The sequence below is a fragment of the Labrus bergylta genome, chromosome 4, assembly GCF_963930695.1.
Source record: "Labrus bergylta chromosome 4, fLabBer1.1, whole genome shotgun sequence".
Taxonomy (NCBI): Eukaryota; Metazoa; Chordata; class Actinopteri; order Labriformes; family Labridae; genus Labrus; species Labrus bergylta.
In genome coordinates, this window is record NC_089198.1 from 20808198 (window position 1) to 20835144 (window position 26947).

General features: G+C 39.8%; 2 protein-coding genes across 3 annotated transcripts in view; both read right to left on the reverse strand.

The window, feature by feature from the left end:
- Positions 1–763: 763 nt before the first annotated feature.
- kif2c (kinesin family member 2C) lies at positions 764–8084 on the reverse strand. Of its 2 annotated transcripts, XM_020643734.3 has the most exons (23): positions 7984–8084; positions 7747–7833; positions 7544–7638; positions 7264–7365; positions 6840–6885; positions 6721–6756; positions 6092–6238; positions 5703–5819; positions 5295–5401; positions 5068–5163; positions 4907–4961; positions 4625–4787; positions 4213–4303; positions 3878–3941; positions 3531–3622; positions 3303–3445; positions 2848–3061; positions 2457–2567; positions 1994–2061; positions 1795–1873; positions 1629–1709; positions 1427–1520; positions 764–1158 (listed from the first exon to the last, which is right to left on the reverse strand). In XM_020643734.3, exons 2-23 carry the CDS (start codon positions 7805–7807, stop codon positions 1097–1099), a joined length of 2124 nt encoding a protein of 707 aa, XP_020499390.2. In that variant the 5' UTR covers positions 7808–7833; positions 7984–8084; the 3' UTR covers positions 764–1096. The 2 variants fall into 2 exon arrangements, with proteins under 2 accessions (XP_020499390.2, XP_020499392.2); XM_020643736.3 differs by lacking the exon at positions 6721–6756 and having other exon boundaries at positions 7984–8059.
- Positions 8085–20855: 12771 nt separating this feature from the next.
- The window catches only part of ptch2 (patched 2), a 29057-nt gene continuing 22965 nt past the window's right edge, over positions 20856–26947 (reverse strand). The window contains exons 21-23 of the mRNA XM_020643763.3: positions 23842–24247; positions 23164–23734; positions 20856–22975 (exon numbers count right to left, since the gene is read on the reverse strand). Coding sequence (XP_020499419.1) covers positions 22941–22975; positions 23164–23734; positions 23842–24247 — 1012 coding nt within the window. The 3' untranslated portion in view covers positions 20856–22940. The remainder of the gene's footprint in view (positions 22976–23163; positions 23735–23841; positions 24248–26947) is intronic.

Consider the following 26947-nt stretch of genomic DNA (forward strand, 5'->3'; position numbering starts at 1 on the left):
CAACTAAGAGAACCCATACAGGCAATAAAAAAACAGATGTCAGCATTATGTTTTTTTTAAAACTAGTTCTAGTCAAGCGCGATGATTCGAGGTCTGCAATTAATGCAATCTTTTTTTTTTATTTATTGCAATGAATCCCATGCTATTTTGTTTTGTTTGTGTAGCATGGATAAGCCTCTGCAGTGTCTCCCTATAGTCACAGTGTTCAAAAAGACCCTTTCTGACCTTTAATCTACCAGAATGTCAAATTTCAAACAGCAAGTAAAGTAAACTTAGATTTGATCATTACAAAAATATAAAATAAAACCCTTGCAATAAAAAACAAATAATGGATTTTTTTTTTCACAATTAACTATCACAATTTAGCAATTAATCCAAGTTTGCTTTTAAATATTGAATCGCTTGACAGCCCTTATATTAGTGTAGCTGAAATGCACAATGTTTATAAAGGGTTAATCATTTGTGTTCACCTTTGTATTAAAATCAGTTTTATGCAACAATTGCTCTATTTCTTTGTCATCAAAGTACTTGTGTTGATTTTTTTTTTAACAATTGACCTCAATCTTGAAAGAAACTGTATTTGTAATATTTTTACATAATGAGTGATAACTAAATTAATTTGGTTTAGCTTCACAGGTCACTGTTCTTGATGCTACAGTATTATTTAAGGTTTAATTAACAAATAGAAAGGTTAATAAATATCTTATAAGTGCTTTATAACCTTGAGCAGAGGCTTATAGGGCCAAGTGAAACAGAATTAACCTTACTTTGAAAAGAATTACCTTTATTTTGATAACAGACATGAGTGAAAAACTTGTCTCATCCATTTAGGCACATGTTAAATTCTAAAGACCCAGTATCTGCTAATGGATTTCATAGTTAGACATGTAAATATCAACAGGAAAAGTGCTTCCTTAACAATGTACAAAAGTAGTTCCCTTAGTGGACTCTGTCAAGGTTCTGAAGTTTAACAAGTTAGTGTCTGAATACATCTTCTTTATTTGAATACTCATTAATACAATAAAATCAAAGGGAACCGCTTTAAAACAGTGTTAAATAAACAAACATGTTCATCTGCGTTAGTCTGTGGGCTCTCTCAGCGGTTCAGCCTCGCCATCCTCTCCTTATCCACAGAAGACTGCAGAGCCAGCACCATGTCTGTGTGGACAGCAGATAAGACAAATATATGAGGGTACAGCACCAACATTTTGTCCTGGCAACATCAAAACATTTCTACATAAGGAACCAGATAGCACGCCTTTTCAGTCAACAGATTTTTTTGTACTTTCAGGACATACCAGAGAAGTCGCAAGAATACTGAAAGAATCTTCTGTCAAATTCATCTGGAGCCATATAAGATTTATTTGTGAGTTTAATGTCGAACTAAAGGACAGAAAACTCAAATGAAATTTCAGTTTGTACGAACCCAACAGCTTCTGGGAATGATCCACCAAGTCAACAACTCCAGCCTCGATGTTGTATGCGGTTTGCTCCATTGCTTTGACCAACTCACTTGACCTCTAAGAAAAAAAAAAAGTGAAGGAAATGTGAGGACTTAAAGAGCCTTAAAAAAAAAATAAAAAAAGAAGAGTACCTTTTACTAAGAAGTTCAAACTGAAGAAACCTACCTGGAGCTCTACATAAACCTTCTCCTCCAGCTCTGCCACCTGAGATATGGCATCATACACACTAGTATCCACAGCGGACTCCTTGAAGAATCAAAAGTGAAATGAAAATGGTTAGCAAGGCATGCACAGAACACATGAATTAGGCTTTGCACCTGTTCAGTCTTACCTCCTCTGTGGAGCTGTCCATAGGCTCTTGAACCTTTGTTGCTCCACTGGCTTTGGAATTACCGTTCAGCTCCTTCACTCTGAGAAACGCAGATTAAGTTTACATTTTTATCTTGCAATAGAATTAGAACAATAAAAAGGAAATGTTTCCATCAAAACAAAAGTAGAATGAAGACAAACTTCCTGAGTTTAATATGTACCTGTCAGCGTAACGTAGTGTGTTCATTGTGTATTCACATGAAGCCATGCCTGGAGACACCATGGCAATCTGTGGAGAAGAAACATCTATTCATATCGAAACCGTTCAAAGACTGTGCAGCAACCACTTGAAAAAGCAACCTACAATAAAAACATGTTAAGGCTGGCGAACATTGATTCCAGCACAGACCACATAGTTCACATTTGGAAAATAAAATGTAAATTCTTATCATTAAAAAATGGATGCAGGGTTCCATGTTTCAGAATGAAGCACTGTTGTTGTTTACTAGTCAATCATAGAAAAAAATATGGAGCTTAATCCCAGACTACTAACATCTTTAAAGGTCTTGAATGATGCATTTATGGGATTGTAATGTCTGTAATGTTTGAGCATCTTCAATGTCTACTGACAATAATCTTGATTGTGTTTGACAAACTGGGTGTCAGTTTAGTGATTCAACTCACCATGCAGGTCCTGGACTTTTCTCCAATGAAGGAATCCCTGAGGACTTTGGTCAAAGTGCTCATCCTGAAAGGGATGTGATCACTGTTCATTCCCAGGGAACGGATACACTCCTGCAGGACGTCAGAGTGGACATATAGGTACAGTATGTTAGCAGTGATTCTAATACAACATTTTAAGTGGGATGCATGCTAAGTTAAATCCTGTTCTAAAGAAAATCAGATGAGTTGAGCATTGGAATCACGTTATTCTGCTTTATTGTAAATTTGAGAGTGGGAGTGACTTTATCTGCACCCTAGCTGAGGTGTGAGAGATAAACAGACTTTCTTTCTGCCTCTGCAGTGAAATGTATTTAACTGATGTTTGCTCAAGTCCACAGCAGCAATGGTCTACCTTAAGAGCCAGTAGGCTGCGGTTTATCTCTGCAGTCTCGACCAAAGTGCTTCGGTCATTGCTGCTGACATCTGTTCCGCGCTCATTGCCAGCCAAATCGACCAATGAGAACTTCCCGTGCAGTGTGGAGGCACGGTCATTGCGTCGTAGGGCAATCTGGAGGATGGCGTGAGAGCGGGATGAGTTCGCGTTGGCTGAGGTCTGGCCTGATGTTCTGCAGAGGACAAAGGGAAGGGAGAGCAGCAATGTTTTGATTTTGTTTTTATGGAACTTCAATAGAATATTGATTAGAAAGTATTTAATATTGAGCATTGAGTTTCTATATTAAAATAATTAATGTGAAATACATATTTTGTGCTGTTTAAGTGAACGTTTTGTAAAGAAAGCAAAGGAACTCAGATTTGAAGAGTAGTGAAGCAGTAGATCACCCACACACGTAATTTACACATATGTACCTGCATGAGCTGCCCATCTGAATCATCTTGATCACCTCTTCTGCTGAGGACACATAGACCTCCTCCAGGCCCACCACCTGAACCTGCTGTCGTTCATCCTCCAAAACACGGAGCTTTGCCTTTTTGTTCAGCAGGTCATACACCTACATCAAAAAGTCAATATATTTAACAAGCTGAGATTAGAATCAAATGTTCCCAATATGCTCATAGAGGTGAGGGGTTTCTTACTTTTCCATTGTAAATCTCAAAGAAGCTGACGTAGGCACAGAGATCCAGGTGAGAATACTTCCGGTGGTTGAGATTAGCAAAAACATCCTGGGCTGGAATGGAAAAACATTTAAATGATTCAGTTATCATTTAAGTACCGTAGGCAAATAAAAAAATCCTGAATGTTCAGTAGTTTAAAATTAAAGCAAGGGAAAGCTGTGTCACTTAAATCCTAAGTTAGTTTGACTAAAATGATTAAGCTAAAAACAAGGAGGAAATATCAGTTACTGATATCAATGTAGAAACCTCATAAAACCTTTTACTCTTTTTTTCAACTGCATATAGAGCCACCGTGTTTGTGGTCCTACCTGCAAAGGCGTAGATTCCTTTGGCACTGTTCTGCTGCCTCCCTGAGAAATCACCTCCCATTGTCTGAAAAGAAAAACAAAGAAGAAGAAGACTTACTTTGTTGATCCCTGCAAGGGGAAATTCTGTTTTTACACTCTGTTTATCATGCAACACACACATAGGCTGAAATATACACATGCACAAACAGGATCCTATGGACATGCACTAATGGAGAGATGTCAGAGTGACGGAGCTGCCCACCGCGGGCGCTCGTGAGCTGGCATATGTGTTTCTGTTTGAAATACCCAATACTCTTCAAGAGAATTCACAAGAAGAAAAGCAAGCAGGGACTTACATGAGTCTTCCCACTTCCTGTCTGGCCATAGGCGAAACATGTTGCCATGGCACCTTCAAAAATGGACTGCACCAAAGGTTTGGCTGTGAACCTTGAAAGATTAAAACATTCATCCATAAGAAACAAAACCTTTTCAAACCGAGAGAAAAAATATAATAGCCTGCTTTCGAAACACACACCTTTTAAAAATGTTTTCCATCTCTAGACACAGTTAAGATTCATGAAGTGCTACTATTACACTTGTATACACACACAGCTATTACAGCTAATGGGGAAGGAGAGTAAAACCATGGCAAGCCTTTCAATCATAATCCCTCGGAAGAATAAAACAACTAACAAATGCCACATCTAATTGTAAAAATTGGTTTTTGGATCTACTTTGTTGTAAAATCAAAGTGAATTAGGTCATTACTTGTAGACCAGGTCGTTGGTGGCGCTCTCATCAAAGGAGTAGTCAAAGTGGAAGATTTGGTTTTCCAAGTACTTTGTAAGATCCACTTTCTGTTTTGGCTCATGGACAAGCAGAGTACCTTTTCCAGGCACAGACACCACATCGATCTCCTTTTTATTTATCTCTGGAAAACACAAAAAAGTTCACATTACAAAATGAAATAAACAGTGTCATTCCTTTCTCCTGTATATTCAGATGATGCGGTAAACAGGATCTTAAACGTGATCGTATATATATATATACCTTGTTTGTTAAGTGGCCTCTTGCGAACACACACACATATCCTTTGGGGTGCCATCTATGAATACAGATAATGTGCTATAAGTATGGAGAGTGATGGTACACCAGCATTAAAAGTTATACACAGAAAGAGAATGTACAGGTTTGGATTGGTCAAAACTTACATGTTCAGATGCTGATATGGGAGTTATTTCTAAGGTCTCTCTGAAGTCTTGGATCATCTCAAAGAACTTCTGGTTTGGTCGAGAAATCTCTCCAAACTGAAAGGGGGAGTCAAAATAAATACAATATGAGAAGGAACCTTTCTCCTGTCTTACAATTTCAACCAAGCCACACTGTTCTCTTCCACAATGACAGACAAAAATACAATCCGTTAATAAAAGAATCTCACCTTTCCCTTCTTGGTCTGCATCTCAGGAGGCTTTATAACACACGACTGCCTTTTGTTGCCTTTGTTTAGCTCTTGGGGAGCCACAGACTTTCTTCTGCCCATAGTACCTAGGGATGTAAGACGTTTTTCCTCTGTCAACAGATCAAATCCTAACGACCTCACATTTTACCGTCATCACTGCACAAATGAAATCAAGCAACAGCCACACGCCTAATATGACACATCCTCCTGAACGTAGAACAACGAGTTGATGTGATCAAACAAACAGAAAACATCCCTTGAAGAAGAGATGGGACATTGCACTTGTGACATACAGTAAATGTACACAGCTTTATCCCTTCATACTTAGGATATGTCTAAAGAGCAAAAAGTGTATTACATTAAGATTACTGTAAATCTGTTACTGACCTTTAGCTGCAGGAGGGGGAGGCATTCTCTCAGGTTCATCATTTTCTTTTATTGACTCACGGGCCAGCAACTGTGCCTGCTGGACCTCGTTCTTTCTACGCTGCCGATAAGGGTTTGCTGGATGAGAAAGGATAATGCACTCAATTGAAAAGATGACAAATATTCCCAAGTGACTGACCAAAGATTGCACTAAAATATTAAACTGTAAAACAGAAATTGAAAGCCTACTCCAATGCATGTAATAACTTGTCCCATATACTGCCGTTAACTTTGCCTGTAATTACCTGATACAGAGAAAACACTGGCAAACTATTTACTTTAACAAATGTATTCTTTAAATGTGATAGTTTTTTTCTGCTTTTTCTGAATGTATGAATGTTATTACCAACCAGAGTTTGTGAGGACTGATGAAGGAGTGACATCAGGTTGGATCGTCTCCAGGCTTTGATTAGAAGACTCCATGGTCGTGACGGATGCTCGGACAGGAGCCGGGGGCTGGAATAAGCAAGTCTGTCTGACCTGAGGCCGACTGACAACTGAAAAAAATAGAAAATCCAAGTCTAAGATCTGCAGCATGAGTGTGTCTTAAAGTGAGTATACTTAAGCATTGCTTTTGGGGTTAGAATGTTACTCAAAACTTAAGTGATCACAGAATTAATTCAGCCATTTAAGATGAAACAAAATCCGTCAGAGGTCGAGAGTCACAGAGAAACGAGCACGAAGAGACTCCCACAGGAACAGAAGAATGAAATATAGAGTGCATCAGGTGATAAATAGTTGAGTGTCAAACGTGATTATAATTTAATTACACAGCCCCAAACCAAAGCTGTCTTAATGCACCCAAATGCCACCAATAATCACCTGTATCTGATTATTATGTATGTAGAATCATTGGCTAGGTCTGAATGGATTGTGGATTTTTTTTTTTTTTAACTCACACCCTTATCCCATTAACAAAGGAGTGATTAGTAAGCAGAGTCATTTGCTTCAGAGAGAGGAACACGCATGCCTTGCCGACCTGACTCTTCAGCCTGGCTGACTGCTGGAGCAGAGGCTTTCGGAAGAAAATAAGCTGTTAGAAGACACACTACATGCCAGAATGAAAACTAAAATAAGTAGTACAATGTAATAACATACAGGAGGCAGGGGCAGGAATCCTGGATGAGCGCAGCCGACCCTCATACTTAAAGGGGGAAGACACACAGAGAGAGAATACATTGTTTAATGCATCAATTATTTACATGCTCTACATTGACGATGATCCTTTTTCATCAAGGATTACTGTTCAACCCAATACACATTAAAGGAGGAACAAAAAATGCATGCATGTCTGCATTTCATTCAAACTATGCACCTGTGACAATCCTGTCATTTGCTGAGAATATCAGCCAGTCTGATGATGTTGTAAAGACAAACGACTACACAGTCTTATCTTTATTAAGGTTAATTATCTAAAAGTCTAATCATTCAATTCTCAGTGAAATGGTTCAATCTTTTGACACTTACAATATGGTGCTACAGTTATTTTTTCTTCATGAAAAAAAAGGAGGGCAACACTTACTTTGTCAGGAGCAGGAAGGGGTGGGTCAGCAGGTTTGTTGATAACCCCATTTACGAGGTCCAAAAGCTCTGGATTGAGAGTACATAACTCACTCACTTCCACCTTAAAAAAAAAATTTAAAAAAAAAAAAAATCACACACCAAGCCAAGAGGAAAATCACCGTCACTTTGAAAGAAACTACATTTATGAAGTTCAATGGAATTTATAATAGTATCTTGAAAAGTGTGTTGAGTTCTTGTTATTACTAATGTCATCTATGTTTTCTTCTGTTTTTACTGACCTCCTTTCCTCGGCACATCTTTCTCTCAAGCCACTCCACCATAACAGCGGACTTCACGCCATCAAACGACTTGACTGTAGCCGAATGCACTCGACCTTGTTCACACAAACACAAACAGCAAGTCAAACCAAATGCTCTAAAAACGACATGTAGCGTTATCATTTAAATGGTTTAAGACACAGAAGTGAAACAAATTAGCTCACCATCACTTCGACTGATTTGAACAGAGAGTCCAACAAGAACTTTGGACAGATTGATCTCCATGTTTGACTCTTTCTTTGTCCCGTGAGCTTACAGGGAAATCAAAAGACGTAAACTTAACTTATAACCTTGCTGTTGTAACTGTGAAACATTTCCTCATGTTAATGTAATTGCAAATGTTGTATAAGTGTCGTATTTGTTTGTTTATAATTTCTATCTAACGACAAAATCGCACTTACCTAGCGACGTGCCAAATCAAACGCCGCCCAACATTTAAACTGGTGATATTTCCGGTTAAAGAGTGATCTGATTGGTCCTTGTGATGACATCACAGCCGTCCTTCTTCTTCTTCTTCTTCTTGGGCTTTTCTGAGTAAAATCCAAATCTGAGTTATACTGCCACCGCCTGGTAATGGTCGTGATGTCATTATAGTTGGATACACTGTTCAGAAATGATATTCTACCAATGCCAATGCTATTAACAACCAAATGGAGAAATTAGTTTCACACAAGACTAAAATGCTTTCTTCAATTAAAATTGTTTATTAGGCTATCTACGTCTTACAGAAATCATGAAATATTTTTTATACTGTATTTAATTTTGTTCTGTCTATAGGGTTTTGTGTAGACACAAAGACATGAGAAAATGTACAAAACATAATAGTAATAATGGTGCATTAATATGAAAGAACTAAAGAGAAAATAAATGCTGCATTTAAATCAAGTGGGACATGTGGATAAAACAACTCAGACTATTGAGTTGCCAGTTTATGTAAGGGTTAAAGACAAGTAATATCTTGAACTCAAATCTTAAAATCACAGGAAGTCAGTGGTCAGAAGCCCGTGCATGTGTGACATGAACATCTTGCCTCTTCCCCGTCAAAAGACGTGCAACCACATTCTAAGTGCCGAAGAGACGATTTATCAACTGCAAAATACAAAGAATAACAATAATTCAAACAAAAAGTGATTAACAATTTGTTTGGTGGAAGATAGGCCTTTACCTCCCCAGAAGTCGTAACTATAACAGCTTGTAGTGACGACTGTAAGGCGGTAAGGAGATAAATGGGCAAAGAACAATATCAATGCCATCATCTTCTCAATTCAGTTCTTTTTGAAAGTGAAAAGTTGTTCTGTAAAAGCTGTTAACCCCTAAAATTTGATTAATGTAAGACAATCATTCATCAGCGGTCAGAGGTACCAAAGAAACATATACATTCCTGTTTTGAGGCCACAGAGGTCAAACCAGTGATAAAAACTGCTGCATTATTATTAAGAGAGATACCTTTATTTTTTGACATATTTAATATTGCCATCACATCTACACAAAAACCTGCTCTACAATTTCACACCACACCATAAGGCAGACCTATGGGCTAACAACTATCCACAATTTGACCCCATAAGACACTAAAGCACCTTACAAAAGTCAAAACCAAGAGATTTATTGTTATCTATATACATAACCAAATTAGTAACAATACTCAAAAAAAAGATCAAAGTAACACACAAGATAACACACACACAATCTCTGTCAAACACGCAGCTGTCCCCACTCCAAAAGCCTCCACCTTCTGAATTCAGCACTGGAGTTTTAAAACACAGAAGCCAGGGATCAGTAGAGTCACCCGGGCAGAGCTGGAGACAAGAGGAGGGGAAAGTGGACAAACAGCACAGGGGAACAACATAGAGCCGTAACAATAAAATGTACATTATATCTAGTGTACCTATACACATCAATTTAATGCATTAAGATAACATATGTCATGATAGAATATTTCATTCACATAACACTCCTACAAATATTACATGTTCAGAGATTTAATTGCATGACTTGTTACTTGCACAGAAACAGTTGTGCTGATCCATTAACGTCCTGCATCTCATCATGGGACAACGGACTCCCTGTGTTTGTCCACATGCTTCGTCTCTCCCCACACCCACTACAAACCAGGCACAACAGTTCACTCCCCCGTGACATCAACAATCAGGGACAGCTGGAGAATGACCCATAATGCAGTTCAGCCTTGCCTTCAGTGTGGGAGGCTTCCCATTTTTCCTCTGTTCTTTTTTGCGCCCCCCCACCCCTCCCCTCTCCTCTGTGCCCACACCCTCTCAGCCTCCAAACCTCCTAACTATATACAAGTTGGACTTATGTATACACATTCCCTGCAAGCAAACGCTGACACATGACAAATCAAAGGTCTAATAAACAGCTTATGCTGAACAATTTCCCCCCCATCACCAAAGGACGAAAAATAAACAAATCCCTGTCGGCTTGGCCCGGCCAGGCCATTTGGTGGGTCTGTCTGTCGGTGACTGGGTGGCCCAGGGCTGCTCGGTGTGAGGCCTGGGATGGAGCCACAACTGTTTCCTGTGAGCAGCCCAACCCCCAGAACTTCTCCACAACTGTCTTAGTGGGTGGTATTCCCCTCCTCCTTCTTTTCCTCACATCCCCACAAACTCCTACACCCTCCTCTCCCTGTCAGTACTCTCTCCAGAAAATGCTCCTCCCCCCTTTTTCCTCCCCTCTAGTCAGTCAGCCGATCCATTCTCACTGCTTCAGTCCAACGCTGAACACATCCTGAGCAGACTTTTAAAACATGTTTGTGTTTTATAATTAATAAATAATTTTGTCTGTGTTTTCAGTTGATCCTGCATGTCTACATGTTTTTTTTTTTGTTTTTTTTTTACAAGTGTCAGCTCTCAAAAGAAACAAATTGTAAGGCCTTTGACATTTCAAATATTTCCTTGTGCATGTTTGAGCTCAGTATACCTCAATAAAAGACTTAAAGTTATCAAAACTGTTATGAAGAATTTACTTTTGCTGCATAATTACAAACTTCAAGAGGAAATAATTTACTTTCTTAAAGAATATCAAGGTTACTTTTATCTTCGCCCATGCTTTAACATATTTTGTTCTCTTTTTTATCATTCTTTGGGATGATATCAATGACATCTAGTGAAAGCAGTGAAACACAGACTTCTAGTGTGAAACTGTAGCCCTCGCAGTATACATTAAATGAACATAGTGATTATAAAGGTTTTGTGTGCATCTCTCTGGTATTCCTTATTAGAAAGATCAGTGTACATATATAAACAATGTAGTTAGGTAGAAGAACATTTTTAAGGTAGTCTCCCTTGTCAGTATGTGGAGATTGCATTCATGGAAAAGCAGTTCTGAGGCCCTGCTTGTCTCGGTCTGGAGGCTTTGGTAGCGGTCGATTTGTGGAATTGAGGGCTCTTGTATCTGTTGGCCCCGAGTCTGTTTAACTGCTCGCCTTTTTCCATCTGTCTAATAGCATATTTCTTCAGTGTAAAGAAAATTGGCAGAGGCCATGGCTCTGTTCCCCTATACAGACTAAATAAACACACATGCATACAGTACGTGAGCTTAGCACATTTACAAACCACCCAGGAAGGTTGACAGGCCTGGAGAGGAGCACGAGAGGAACAAAGGAGAAAAAGGAAAGAATGGAGAAATGTTTTTTTTACTGCTTATTCTTCTCTCTGAATAGTTTTGATGGCATAATTCATTGACAAACAAAGCTGTTCATATCCAAGTATTACGTCTCTGGAGTGCTTAAATATTTGGGATTTTATAAGACTTTTTGGATGAGCATTAGTCATTAGGTCATCGAGCAACTCTTAAATGCACTGCTTTGATTTGCTTGAAAATGTTGTAAGGACCCATTACTGAGCTAATTTAACCATTCAATTTCTATTCGGTTCATTTTTAAATAAAACAATTCAAGGTTAAGAATATGAAAATATATCTGACATCAGTGAAGTTATGGGACGTCTATGATGCATTATACAAACTGACCAGCAGAGGGCGATGTAGCCACAAACCGAAAGAGCCTTTAAGAGCAAGCAAACATGGAATTAATAGCAGATAGATTTTTCTTTTCTTGGTGTATCTTTCAAAGTATCAACCTCTTGATGGTTTGATCTGATTTATTGTCCCATAACTGAATCATGTGTGCGTCCAGCTCAGCTACTGCAGAGGGATTTCAACCACCTCAAGCCAAGCAGCCAAACTGAGCAAATAGTGAGTGAGTCTGGAACATTCACTCATTAAAGCATATTAGTATTCTTGGCATGTGGGGATCCACTGAAACATGCCAATGACCCATCTGGGTTCCCAGCCAGTTATTTAAGAACAAATCTGCCACACTAATCTTACTCTTCAAACACATCATTCCAAGCAGTAATCATTCAGTCAGCAGTTTATCCAACTCTCAGCCCTACCACACAGAACAGACACCATCTTTAGCTTGCCCAGCTGGCAACTTTTTTTCTTCAACTGAAATTTGTTTATTTGTTTGGTCCCTGCAGTAAAGAGTGGTCAGAGTGGTACACACAGCTGCAGTAACACTACAGGAGTAGCTATGTGAACAGATTGGTCACTTTTGCAGTACAACAACAACAAAACTGGTCTATTGATGGCAATCAATTGAAACAGTCTGGTCCCAATATTATTTGGTTAATGATAGTTATTAAGTGGAGAACAATATATTTTCTATGGTTTGCCATTGATGCATGTATTTTATGAGCAGGGGCATGTCCTGGGGGGCGACCCGGGCTGGCATGCATTCTTAGACAGGAGCTTAGTGTGACATGTTCCCCAGCAGTCTAAACCTTTAACAACAAAACAAGGGGCTGGTACTAATACTAAGCTAAGTTAACCCTAATGATATTTATCAGAAAGAAACGTTTATATCTTCAGGTGTCTGGCTCCTGCACTCTGACTGGTGGATGATTACCAAGGAAAGGGGCTGAAATTCAAGGCTCTATACCTCCTGAACACTTTCAAACTTAAAGTATTACAAACAGGCTGCCGCTCTGTGAACAAAATGCTGTTGAGGGGTAAAAAGGCACCATGAGCTCATGTAGATATGATGATGCCTCACCATAAGGGCTAAGTAGGTGAGAGGGATTTGAAAGTCTATTCAGAGAGCTTAATATAACTTTCTCTGTTCTTGTTACTTAACATGCTGCAGCATGTTGGACCAGTTGAAGGGTCAATAGTGAATAATTAGATCAGCCAATAGGTATCTGCAGTTTTCCAAACTAAAGACTAAAAGATTTACTTCTCTACATTGCAACAAAAGTTTTGCTATTTAATTTGTGTGCAAATATAGGTATGAATAAAACAGAGTCTTAAACTGCTGTCAAACCCTCAACTCCCTTCAGAGGTGACCACACTCAGGGCAGCTACGTAAAAGGACTGCTGTCAAATCAGCTTTGTTTATCAAACTCTGATTGGAAGACTCATGGCTGATAAAACTTCAAATTCTGGCATGTTACCAAAGCTCCTCTCTGGCCTCCATGTTGATTCCAAATAAGCAGCATCAAAGGCCTTCTTGATTGCATTAAAGCTGATAGCCAGAATGAATGACTTGTCAATTTGTTATTGTTGTTGTTGTTGTTGTTGTTGTTGTTGTTGTTGTTGTTGTTGTTGTTGTTGTTGTTGTTACTCTGTCACCTGTTGAAAGTAGGTGACAGAGTAAATAATTGTCAATAAGAAACACTTGTTATTCAGCAATGGCTACATGCATTATTACTGTTTCATACAGTGCAAGACGTAAAATTATAAATACAAAACAACATTCTCTGAATTTGCCCGAGAGAAAATGTGCAGAAATAACAATATCCAATAAAATAATGCGAGGACAATGATATCAACATCTGAATGATTTAATTTGTCATGCAAAAACATTATTGCCTTATATCCTAAGTCAAACATGTGTTAGATCACAAAGTGCAGCTCTTTGGTTCTCTCTTTCACTCTATAACAGTGAAAGTAAGTGAAGTATAACACATCCATTGGGGCGCTCACAATTTCACAAAATTTAAAAAAAGGTGTACAAAAAGGGTTCAGTGTAAAACATGTTGCATGCACCTGCAACAGTGTTTTATTAAATACAGTGAAATTAGCCCACAATTTATATTCTTGAAGTCTATAAGTTCTTTTATTTGAACCATAAAGATTGAGATAGTGCAGGCCTGCATACAGCCTCTTTAAGGGAACACCAATGGAAACCACAAACCCTGGATAGAGCAGAAATGTGTTAGTGTGCTTTTGAAATTAATCCTTAAAACCCACCAGCTTTTCTTTTTTTCCTTTTTATGGGACTGAACAGAGAAGTCATATGTTTGCTTGCACAGTGCAGAGTACAACATGTGGACCCCACAGCTCTCAAAGAAAAACTACAAATAAATCCAGTGGTTTACAGCCGTCATTGAAACCAGTGAGGAATTAAAATCTTAGGGTCATTTTTACATACTGGTCATGAACCCATGACTCACAGTTTGCTTGGATTTTATTTTCCTGCATTGATGATGAGTGTTACTAAACTAACAGTTTTAGGCACAGTTGCTCTGGCTCATGATAAGTAATGTGCTGTTTTGTAGAGCAAAGCAGCTGTTGGTCCCAAGCAAACAAAAGATTAGCATGAAGTTAGCATGAGCAAGAAAGCAGAACTGCAGAGAAAAATGATATTGAAACTTAAATTACCCACAGCATAAGCACACTTTAAGATGTGAAGCTAACAAAACCACAGCAAATAAAAAAAAATAATGTTTATTTATTTATTATCATTAATCTTTTTTGAACCAATATACAATGAATATAAACATTAACACTGCCACTTTTTGAACATTCTCCACTTTACAGCTCTGTAATAAAGGACCTACACCGTAGCAATGTAGTTAGTGCTCCATACATGTGTTAATTCCATTGTTTGCCTTTCCTTTGCATACACAATGATTTTGCGTTGCAGACCATGCAACAAAAAAGATTGAAAAACCACTCTTGTGCATGGTGTCAATTAGAGTTTATCCTCTGGTTTTCCTAACTTGCTTCAGAGTAACGCTTTGCCTTATTGCTCCCTGGCTCCCTCCTCCTCTCCACCACATGAAATAGCTGTCTGTGCCAGGCTAGCGCTGAACCTTCATTAGCTTTTACTACCCCACTTGGATGTGTTTAGCTTTGCTCTCTTTCTTTGCCTCTGTGTGTGTGTGTGTGTGTGTGTGTGTGTGTGTGTGTGTGTGACCCCCTCTGTATGTGTCTGTGACTGCATATGTTTAATTACCAACCCCCACCTTCCCTTTGGAGTACCCCTTAATGCCATGCCACCATATCATTACACTGTGGCTACAATTTAAACTTCACACACACAGACACACAGACACACACACACACACACACACACACACACACACACACACACACACGCACAAACACACGAACACACAAACACACACACCAATAGACCCTGGCGGGTCTGCAAGTTGTAAAGAGGAGACATTGGGGTACTGTGGAGAACCGCTTTAGCTTTTTTTATCCCCCCCAAAAATGGAGTTCCCAAATAAAAACACAAGCGAGTGATGAGGAGGAAAAGAGGAAGAACATGAAAAGAAAATAGCAAAAAAAAAAAGAAAAAGCAACATAGAGGAGGGCTACAGCTCCACGCATCAGGACTGATCCACGGCTACGTCTGGTGTTCAAACTGTTATTGTTCGAACCAAACAAACCACTTATAAACACAAGGCCTCTGCCTTACGAGGCTCATATTTAGGCCCTTCTGTAAACAGCACAGCACAGAATGAATCAATTAAAAGGGCATTACGCTGGTTCCTGTTTATTTAAAACATGTTTACACTACACGGGCCCTCCCGCCTGTCTGCATGATTGCCTGGAACTTCATATTCCCCCTCCTCCTCCTCCTGCCACCCCTCAATAGGCCCGGTCACGGCCAAGGTATATCACACACACACACTCGCACACACACACACACACACACACACACACACACACACACACACACACACACACACACACACACACACTCGCACATACACAGGGGGCATAGATTACAAACACATTTGTTATGTTCAAGTGCGCTCTCAGTAAACATTGATCTCGTTCTTCCTCTGTTTCTGTGAGAGTTGATTAGAAGAGTTTAGTTGGAGCAAAGATCTGGTGCAATCACAGCACAGGAACATATAAATACAGGCAGCAGCAGAGAAACTCAAACTCCCAGTAGAGACTTCATAGGCACAGAATGGTGATAGAGCAAAAGATTGCATGACTGAAAGAGACAAATGAACACGTGCACTCACTGGCTATTAAAACATCTGACAGGAGATTGTTTAGAACCTATAGCACATCAAAAAAGCTGCAAACGGCTTGCTAATATAAAGTGAAGTGACGATCTTGCTACTTTACGTTATTGGGGGTAAGTACAGCACCCCAGCAGGACCCCAGGAATAATAGCTGTTGTAATGCTGCAGCCAATGGGGATCCAAATAAACTAAACTAAACTCCCTCATCCATGTCCATTCCATCTGCAGCTAGGGGTTGGTGCCGATCCCAGCTGCAGGCGTAGGGTTCACCCTGGACCGGTCGCCAGTCAATCACAGGGCTGACATTCAAAGACAAATAACCACTCACTAACATCCACACCCACTGACAATTTAGAGTCACCAATGAACCTAATTAAGATACCCAGAGGGAAACCACACATGCACAAGGAGAACATGTAAACTTCACAGAGAAAGGCCCTGTCTGACTGTGATTTGAATCAGGAACATTTCTCGCTGTAAGAAAACAGCACTTACTACTTACCAACAAGCAACCTACTCAAAACATCTTTATACTTATTCAACTTTTTTTTTTTTTAAATACTATTATTGGCCATTTTCTATATTTTTTGTGTGAATACTGCTCTTCTTTATCAAAATGTTTAAAAACAAGCTATGTAGCCTAGGTTAGCTTAGCTAAGCAGCTAAAAGGCAGGAACAGGAGAGAAATTGTTGGCATAGCTCAGTCCAAGGCTAACAAATCCACCTTGTAGCGTCCAATGAGCACATGACTTAGCATGTTTGGCCTTGTAATACAAATCCTTTACATAAACTTCAAACAGAAAGATAAAAAAGATACTAAATAAACTTTAAAGCAGCTTTATGAGATGTTTTGCTCTAAATAAATGAAGCGTCTTTGGGCCATTGTGATTGATGTGACTGGCCATGTTTAACTTTCATCAATTTATCTCATTTAAAACTTTTTCAAGGAGTAGGTTACACTCTGATAGACACAGTTAAGGGCTGTGCTAACTTTAGTGCTGAATTTAGATGCATGCTTTATTTAGTATTCACAATGCTAACCTTCCCATCTTTTCTTTTCAACCTTTCTTAATTAACTTTTTGTTTCTACCCTCTTTTACAAGAGTAAGTCCGGGGAAAGATAATTGGCTACGAATGTGCTAAGGAACCTTGAAATGGGGTCACTCCATGGATTCAAAAGGTAATTAAAATTCCAGTAATGGATTCAGTTTCAAACCACAGAACACTTCCCAACTGTTATGGGTTTAATCATCAGATCATTAAAGATCCTCCTAAGCCAATTTCGTCTCAAACAACTATTGGATTTTCTTTATATCTATGCCTGTAACATGTCTTAGAGAGTATTTCTTTTGAAACAAAGCATCGCTGTTGATGTTGAGAGAAATAATCCCCACTCCCCACATTTGCGTGGTATGTCACCCTGAAGTCTGCTTTCTCACTGGCTTTACAGCTAATTCCCCCATTCTTCTCTGCTGCGCTTAGTGCTAAAGTACAAACACATACACCACCCCCTGCTTCACACAGACACGCATGCCAGTGCATGTTTTTACACACACACACACTCACACACATTTTTTTTTTTTTTTTTTAACTAATCAGCCCTATTGAATTCCAGCAACAATGGGCGCTCATCCTCGGGCCACCCAGGCAGTGCACACACACACACACACACACACACACACACACACACACACACACACACACACACACACACACACACACACACACTAACACCAGCATCACCAGATCACGAGTTCAGTCTTTTGTTCCGTCATTGATTTCTCTTCCTCCATTGCTCTCACCTTCACACACAGGTCAGGAGTTGACACTGGGAGATCGAGTAATCTGTACTATCAGCTCCTATCTGGGCCCTCAAACACTCACACACCCACACATACAAAAGTTACGACTATCATTCATGTATACTTAGTGTAAAGGCTGATAGAGAATATTCTCTATATCTTTAAGAACAGTGGTATTAAATGCTGCCTATGTCGCTATGACCTATTTACTCTGGTGTTCCATGATGGTTTTATTCTATATTCCTTTGATTATGAACTAAAATACAACTTTGAATATTCTAATATACTTTCCATGTGTTGCAATGATTTTATTTTATGATAAATCATTCTGATAGTTGTCGTTGAAAGGTGAAGGCAGACGGACCAAAGCACAATGATGTGTGAAATGTTTCAGCAATAAGAAAAAAAAAAGTCCACCTTTTATCCCCTAACATGTTTATGATAACCACCAAAAGTCATCAACACCTAAAAATGCATCCATCTAAATACAGCACTGATAGTGTTTTAGGAATCAATTCTCTACATTGCAACAAAAGTTTCACTACGCTTTTTCTGCACAGTGGAAATCTTTCTTTAAGTAAGTCAGAGTCAGATCTATTGAAAAACACAGCTTCCTTAACTTTTTAGTTCAAGTACGGTCTTTCCAAACGACAAAACAAATATAACTATCCTTTTTCAAACCAAGGCAAAAAGAAAAGATCAGGTCAGAAACGTAAACCATAAAGTTATCTCTCTTTTCCTATCAACCCCACCACAAAGAATGATTTATGCTTGTGGGAAACTCAAATATACCAGTTTGACAGAGAGAGAGAGAGAGGGAGAGAGAGCGAGAGAGAGAGAGAGAGAGTGTGTGTATGTGGGGTTTAAACCTATTGAAACCAGCCTGTGCCATCACATTTGTTTTTGATTTTTTTTCATTAATTTCATCTGGGACATTTAGCAGAAAATGAATGGGTGCTTAAGAACTTTAATGTCTTGCCTCAGTGTACTCTTAAATTAAAACGTTTCAAGTGTGACAACCACATAAAATGGAATAAGTATTTAATAACTGTTAAGATGTGGTGCGCTGCCTTAGTTATTAGAGAGACACACCTAAGTTAAGTTGCCTTCTTTTTGAACAGTACTTATTTTATTTCTCCCCTTTTACTCTTATGCGCTCCTCAGTCATTTTTTTCTCCAAATATAGCTCTGTTCATAGCTGTGAATATACACACCAATTCACCTGATTTCCACCAAGCGCATGCTGGGATAGGCTCCAGCTCAGCTTTGACCCATAACTGGACAGCATTTTCTGTTTAAATGTCACTGAGCTGTAACATTAAATACAACATGCGCTCCCTGGATGACACACATATTTCGGACTAAATCATACTACCCAGTGTTGTCTACTGCTTAAGGCCCTATGTGAGACTATTCTTAATGAATTGAATTAAAGGTAGTTTATTTTAGCCAGTTTTGAAGAATTATAATGACATCTGTGTGTGTGTGTGTGTGTGTGTGTGTGTGTGTGTGTGTGTGTGCGTGTGTGTGTGTGTGTGTTTGTGTAGGAGGAGGTGAGTTGGTGTTGAGGTGGACGTGCATGACAGTAACTTCAAAAGACAGAGGTATCAGATTCAGACGTAGACTGCTCTGCTTGGGTTGACAAACGAGGAGCTGTTGTGTGAGAAGCAAAGGAATTTACAGCATCTACCTTTCATCTACACAGGTGGGCCTGTGTGTGTGTGTGTGTGTGTGTGTGTGTGTGTGTGCGCACGTGTGTGTATTTGTGTTCATGTTTTGTAGTAGAAGGCAAAGGAGTGTATGTGCCTGTGTGTATTGTTGTGAGTTTTAGGAATGTGTACTGTACAAATACATAGCAGTGATATGTTTTAGTTTGAGCACTTATGTGTGTGTGTGTGTGTGTGTGTGTGTGTGTGTGTGTGTGTGTATGTGTGTGTGTGTGTGTGTGTGTGTGCGTGTTTGTGCGTGTCTGCATCAATGGCGGCGGTTTAGACGGACAAGTCACAACAATGATCCAGGAAGCCAGTGATCCCAGATACTCTCCAGGTGGTGCAGCGCTCCAGTTCAGTGATTTTCAATGTTCATGAAGTGGAAATGTTTAAATGGTGTAGTGAGAAAAAAACACATGCTGTCAGATGTGTGTACCTATCAATCGGTTAAGAAATCTTATCAAACAAGCGGAAGCGAGACACATTTTAAGGGATTATTTTATTACCCAGGTGACTCACAGGAAGCTGAGTAACACACACCTCAGACACTATAAAAAAGGAAAACACTTAAGGATATTGCAGTTATTTGGAATTTGCTTCAATTTATGCTATAGCTATTGTTTACCCTGTAGAAAAAAAGAAACTGTAAGATAAAAATCCTACTGGATTCATTAGTGGTTCAACACATCACACTGAGGAACAGTTGTGCTAGTGAATACGTGACATCCCGATGTTGAAGGTAGAGGAATTGTTAAATTGGCCATCTGAATTTCAGGCCGCTCTATCTAGTTCAAAACTAACCACATGGCTATCATTGATAGGAGATTGTGTGTAAAGTTGGCGCTAGAGTGTCCAAATGCAAGTGGTTCAGTCTCCAGTAACGCCTAAGGGCACTGAGTACTAGTTGGAAGGAAAAAAGAATGATGACAAAATTTGATTATTAAACAAGACCTTTGGTTCCTTATTTTTTGGAATATTAGCTGAACCTTTTAATCCAGACTTACTGTAATAGCTTTTATTACAGATGTAACACCACTTTGTATTTAATTCCAAATGACATTTATGGTATTAATCAGTGCTAATTCACAGTTAAATTGTTCCTGGCCTTTGAATGGATGTATGTATCGTTAAATGTTTTGTTGATGCAGCAAATTCCCAAACAATAAAAGTGAATTGTCACATTGGTTCTGTAAAACTTCTTTTGATTTTGGTTAGTTGAATTCTTCCTTTTAAAAGATCTCTAGATCAGACTCATTGCTGCATCTGGATTTTAAGTGTTACCACACTTAGATCTTTTGTTTGACACACAATAGTGCACATTGATAACAGAATTAGCCTGTTTGACCAGTTTATTTAACCAGCAAACACTCTCAGGTATCTTGTCAACATTGTGATAACAGCACTGACCCTTCAGCTCTTTGCAGAATCAAACATAAACACACACTGGAAAAGACTGTCGGAGACCAAAGAATCACTTTTTTTTCATTCCATTTATTTTGTTAGTCAAATTTCTATAGCATGTGAGGGAACATAACTGTCACACGAGGTTTTTTTTTTCTCTTGGGCATAGTTTTCAGAAGTCACAGTGTTGTAGACATGGACAAAAACATCTTTTTTTTAATGACAATAAAGAAGGAAGGAAGGGCCAAGAGGAAACTTATAAACACGGTGTAATTGTGTCACAATCCTAGACACCTTCTCCTTCATGGTCCCCAAACTGTCCCCCTTTTGCTCCACCAGAAAAATAGTCCTCTGCTCTAAAGTGTTGTCAACCCCTCCCTCCCACAACCACCCCCCCATCCCAAAATGCAAACAAAACAAAACAAACTCGCCAACAAATAGATATATTTATATATAATATATATTCACTCTTTAAAAATAGAACTTCAGTCTAGATACTAACATCTGTACAATCTACAAAAATAAATTTTTAATATAAATAATTTATATGGCATGACATTAACAATTCTTACTGTAATAAACTACAAACCAATGCAGGTACACCCCCCCCCCCCAACCCCCACCGCCCAAACCCCCCCCCCCCCTCCCTTTTAACTCACCACCGTCTGACAACACCTACTGGCTGTCTGATCAAGCTGTAAATGGTGCCTTGTTTTTTTTTTTGCTTAATTATTCACAACTGCACAGTAGCTACTTCATTGTTCTTTCATTTTTGAGAAAAGAAACCAAAGCTGCCACTTCAAAATGACGTTAACAAATAGATCTGACATGTTTCCCTGCATTAAACCTGGCAGTGATGAGACCAATACTGAACAGAAATAACAAAACGTATTAAAGCAAATTACATGAGAGGCCTACAAATGACAAAAGGCGTACATGAGGTTGAATGAGAATGAGAATTAGTGAGTCAGAGCAGGTGGAAGCATCATGAAGACTGAAGCAGTACTGTAATATTTGCACAGGGCAATGACATGAACGTGTTTTTAAACCCAAAGCAGCCAGCAAAGAAAACAGGACAAAGTCAAACAAATAATAAAATATAATATTATCACTCCCTTTGCATTGGATTTTTTTTAAATTCCCTTTAAAAGTTAAACAAAGAGGTGTGAAACGCAGCTGTCAGACACAAAGTGACAAATTTGAACTTCACCCACTGTAGAGCTTACAAAAACTGCAGAAGAAAAAAAAAATCTTTCACAGCTCCTTCAAGTAGTTTAAAACTGCAGAGGACAACAATTTGAGGTGGACAGATGATGGTGATAATGAAAAAAACATCAGTCTGTTACTGCTTCTAGACAAATAGGTCAAACATTTCTTCCCACCAAAGTGAGAAGTTAATACTGAGCTCTGCATGCTGTGAGAATAAAGGGGAGGGGACAACTTGAAGGCACAACGGTTTCATCTGTTAGGACGACATTATCTGCAGTGTAACCCTCTGCTATTTTCTTACAGTGCACACTGTGACAGAGGCGTCTACACTTAAAAATACAACAGAGTGCATCAGATGCAGAATAAATCACAGTATAATACTGTGTACAAAGTTATACGGACTAAAAACCAGCGGGGGGAGAGGGGGGGTACTGCATTTTCTTAAGGCAAATCACTTAAAATTATTTTTGAAGTGTAGCAGCAAAAAAACAAACCAAAACAAAATATTACAAATAGAAATAAAACACTGACACGTATATTCAATAGCCTAATATCTTAATAATAACATCTCACTTTTTCTGGACACTTTTTACATATAGGACATTTCTTATTCTATACAGTATGAGGGGAGGAAAAAAATCAACCGCCCCACAAAAACAAATAATATTTTACATCTGAACTTTTACACAAGAGTATACCCAAGTTATACAGTACTCTTTTAAATAGCTTCCTTCTTTTTTAGTATTAAAATATATACTCATAGATTTATATAATTCATAAAATGTCTTTTTTTCTTTTTCTCTTAACATGTCCTTGAAATAAATCCTCTCCTTTTTTGTGTAAAGTTTATGTACAGATGAGAGTTCAAGACATAATGTGAGTTGGGCGTCAAGGTGCTCTGCGAAGCAGCCTGGGAGAAGGCAGCAAGAAGGCAGCGAGAAGGATTCTAGCAATCTTTGGGTGCCTGGATCCTCAACCCACCTACAGCAGAGAAACAGAGAAGAGAGAGAAAAAGTAAGACACTGAAAAATCAAGCCTAAAGAAATGGAAATGTATGATTTACTTATGATTTACTATGTATCGTTTCTTTGGTTAAATGTCAGCTTTTAATATGCCTATTTGAAGATTAAAATGAAGGTGATTCCTTGATGAACTAGGTGCCAATGTACCTTGTGTCTTGCTGATCTGATTCTCCATCTGGCTCTGTGTTGCTTCCAGGTCCTGGAGCTCTAAAGAGTGTCTCTTACATGAAGAAAAGTTTGTTTTGTCACCACAGGTCCTCTTAGCAGCCTCAAAACAGTCTGACTCACTGTCAGTTTCAAAACCTTCATGCATGTAGCCTTGGTAAGCCGTCCCCGGCAAGGTCGGATGCACTGCAACAGTCACGGAAGCTGTGGCTGTTACCATGGTAACAGCCCCCCCAGCAGATCCTTGTTGTGTTGGCAGGGCAGAGTTGCTATTGCTATAGCTAGGCCCTTTAGTCCTGTTTGGCTGCGGCCCTCTGCTGCTGTGCCTGGGGCTGCTTTGACAAGTCCTCCCAGGGAAGTGAGCTCTGTTGCTGGGTAAGTGTTGCCCAGGGGGTCCCTGGAGCCTCTGGGGGCCCTGCTTTGACTCCCGCTTGGTTCCATCCCAGCAGGTTAGCTGGGAGCCCAGAGGTGACTGTGCAATATGGGAGGATTCATTTTTCGGTTCTATCCTTCCACCAGTGCCTGTCGCATTCTCTCTGAATGGCTTCACCACCTAAAACAAATGAAATAGAACTTTAAACTTTCAGAGGAAGAAATCAATTTGAATAAGAGTTTGACATCCAGGCTTCTTTTTTTTTTCTGTGTGACTGTGCAATGTACCGTAAGCTTTGGGAAGCTGGGATTCTTGCTGGCTTCTAGCAGTATGTGAGATGTTGTAGATGGAGCGCTGGTGTGCGATGTGATGTATGCGCTCCTGTCACAGTACTTGTACTCCTCCTCTCCAATCCCTGATGTGGTGGTCACCTCCGAGTAATACTCAGAGTCCGACGACTCCGAAAATGCCTGCTGACGAGTTGAGCGTGGGTTGTGGTGGCCTGTGAAGTACCCATGGTGGGTCATGGGTGGTGGCAGAGGGGGCTCAGGTGAAGGAGTGGGCAGGCGACTGGCATTGTCTACAGGACTGACCTCAGCTGGAGGACCCATCATGGAGAGAAGGACCGGCAGGAGAACCAAGCCGTTCAGCATCCCCAGAACAGTTAAAATGGCCAACACAGCAAAGAAATACCTGAAGGGTGGAGAGAAGAGTTGTGTCAGTTACATCTTTGATCGATTGTCCTTTCTGAAACATGAAATGAGGTTGAAGTTCACGTACAGAAAGATGTAAAAGAGACCAAAACATTCTGGTTAGCTGCACATACACACTGACAAATGCACTGAAAAAGTGCACAAACCCTCAGTCACACAGAGTCCTGATGCATAACATCTAAATTACTATTTTGACTTAAGGTTTTCTCTTTAAAGTGTCAATTTTACAACATTTAATTATTTTTTTCTTGCAATTGGTTGCAAGACCACATTGGCCTGAGACTTAATACAAATAGGAACAAACGCTCATGCACAGCTCGAAACACACATTGTTGGCACATAAGGAAAGGAAGTAGCTCAGGGGAAGAAGTCAGGGAAAGCCCAGTATTTGTGTATCAAAGGCAGAGGGGGGCAAATCTGATTCCCCGCTCAGTCCAACTAAAACATGCTTTGATGCCTCCACTTCTGCAACTTGAAGATTTTCCTCTTGCTCGCTTTTCACCCACACTCTGTGCATGTGTGTGTGGCCATTTTGTTTTGTTTTTGTTTGTGTGTATGTGCGTGCATCTCAGCGGAGCTCCAAGGAGGCCAGGGGGGCGGAGGCAAGGCCACAAGAAAGAGCTCCACAAGAAAATTAGAGAGGACTCCACTTAAACACTAACAGAAAGCAGAAAAAGAGGGAGACAGTGAGATGCTAACCGCCAGCCAGACTCAAAGAGGTAAAAGAAAAAAATGAGCGCTGGAATGAAGAAAAAAAAGTCAACAATGACGAGGATAATAGCTGTAAACACGGTCCTGACCTCTGAATGGACTCCTTTCATGGCAGACAGTACTACTTCATTTGACATTGGTCAATCTGAAGGAAAAAGTTCATGTCTTGCATGTTGGCCGTGATTTCACAACATTCATTTACACCCATTTCAGCCCCCCTACTGTGCCTTGCATATTTTCCCTTTCCCCCCTTAACCACTGTCCTTGTTTTCTTCCATTATCAGAAGCACAACACATGTCAAACTAACCAATTGTGACTAAACGAGATTTTCCAATTTCTCACCTCGTCTGATCAAAACCTGACAGCCTTTAAACCACACATAGACTCTGAAATCATAAAATAGGTCGTCATCATTTGCATGGTATAGAATTGGACTCCATTTTAAATCAAAATCTACACTTTAGCATCCTTACATAAAAAGGGAAGAAAGGAATGAGTGAGACAGAAAGAGTGAGAGTGAGACGTTGTTGGGACCTCCAACAGTGTCTCAGTGTAAGGAATTCTGCTGTTTATATGAACTGTAATCTTTTCCATTCGTAGTCAGGGCCTGGGGGAGCCGTGTGTGCATATGTGTGAGAAAAAGTGAGTGGAAGTGTTTACATGCTCGTACATACATGCATGTCTCCCTGTGTGTCGATGTGTTGGTGCATGTGCCTGTTATTCCAGTGTGTGTGCATGTGAGACAGAGGACTCTGAGCAGAGCTGACTTAGGCTTGCTGTTTATTCAATGCATTAGAAGGCCAGGAAATGTTTACAGCAGTATATTTATGCTACTCCCTAGCTAGCTAGCTCTGGCTTGCCCCATTCATCCGAGCACAGCTACAGCTAAACAAGACCGCCAACAGAGATTTTAGTTCCCTCTGTCTCTCTCATTCATAGGTAGATATCATGTCTCTCTTTTCAAATCCTTTCCCCAGTTTACCCTCATGTTTATCTCTTGTCCTACTAATTTACACCTTTACACCTTTTCATCTTTTCGATTTCATATACAAAGCAAGGAAGCCACCCTCAGAGGCCGTCTCCTTCTCTCTCTTTTCTGTCTCTGTTTCTACAGAAAAGGCTGCTCTTTTTATGTCATGGAGGACTGTTGCAGTCTGTGAGCTCAAGGTTGTGGTTTCGGGTTTGGGCCCGGACCACATTCGGTTGAAAAACATCGAGCTATTTGCCTTTTTTTTCCACTCTGACCATGAAACAGTGGTAGGAAACCCACGCACACACAAGTACAAGCAGGCACAAAGACACACACACACACACACAGTTAGTGGGGTGATGTCTGTTGGTGGGCTTCAAACCATCTGACAGGCTGACCAGTTCAAATTTAGCTCGTTTTTTTTTTTTATTACGGCACCCAACAAGGAGGATAGAATGCCAAACGGATGATAGGAATTTTTACAGATTCCCTCGTCTATGCGTGTGTGTGTGGGTGTGTGTTGGTGTGAGAGACATATCACCCAGTGGGTAGGAGAACACTTCCATGTTTATGAGCAGCTGCTACACACCCTTGATGTTTTCCCCATTTGTTGTACTCTGAGGTTGGGGAGACGGATGTGTGGGTGCCCAGAATGACAGAACCAGGTGCATATTTGTCACTTACTGTGTGTGTGTGTGTGTGTGTGTGTGTGTGTGTATGTGTGTGTGTGTGTGTGTGTATTTGTGTGTGTTTGTGTGTGTGTGTGTGTGTGTGTGTGCATAAATAGGGGTATAACATTTCCACCTGCATGCACCCTGACCCCCCTACAGGGCTTCCTCCCATCCCAAAGAGAGGTCTGACAACTGGCTCCACACATACATACACAGACACACACACACTAATGATGTAAAACCAAAACACTGCTTCTTCTGAAAGTAACAAATGGGCTTCTGGAAGGTGCACACAAAATGTCTGTTTAAGTGAGTGACGTCACTTTT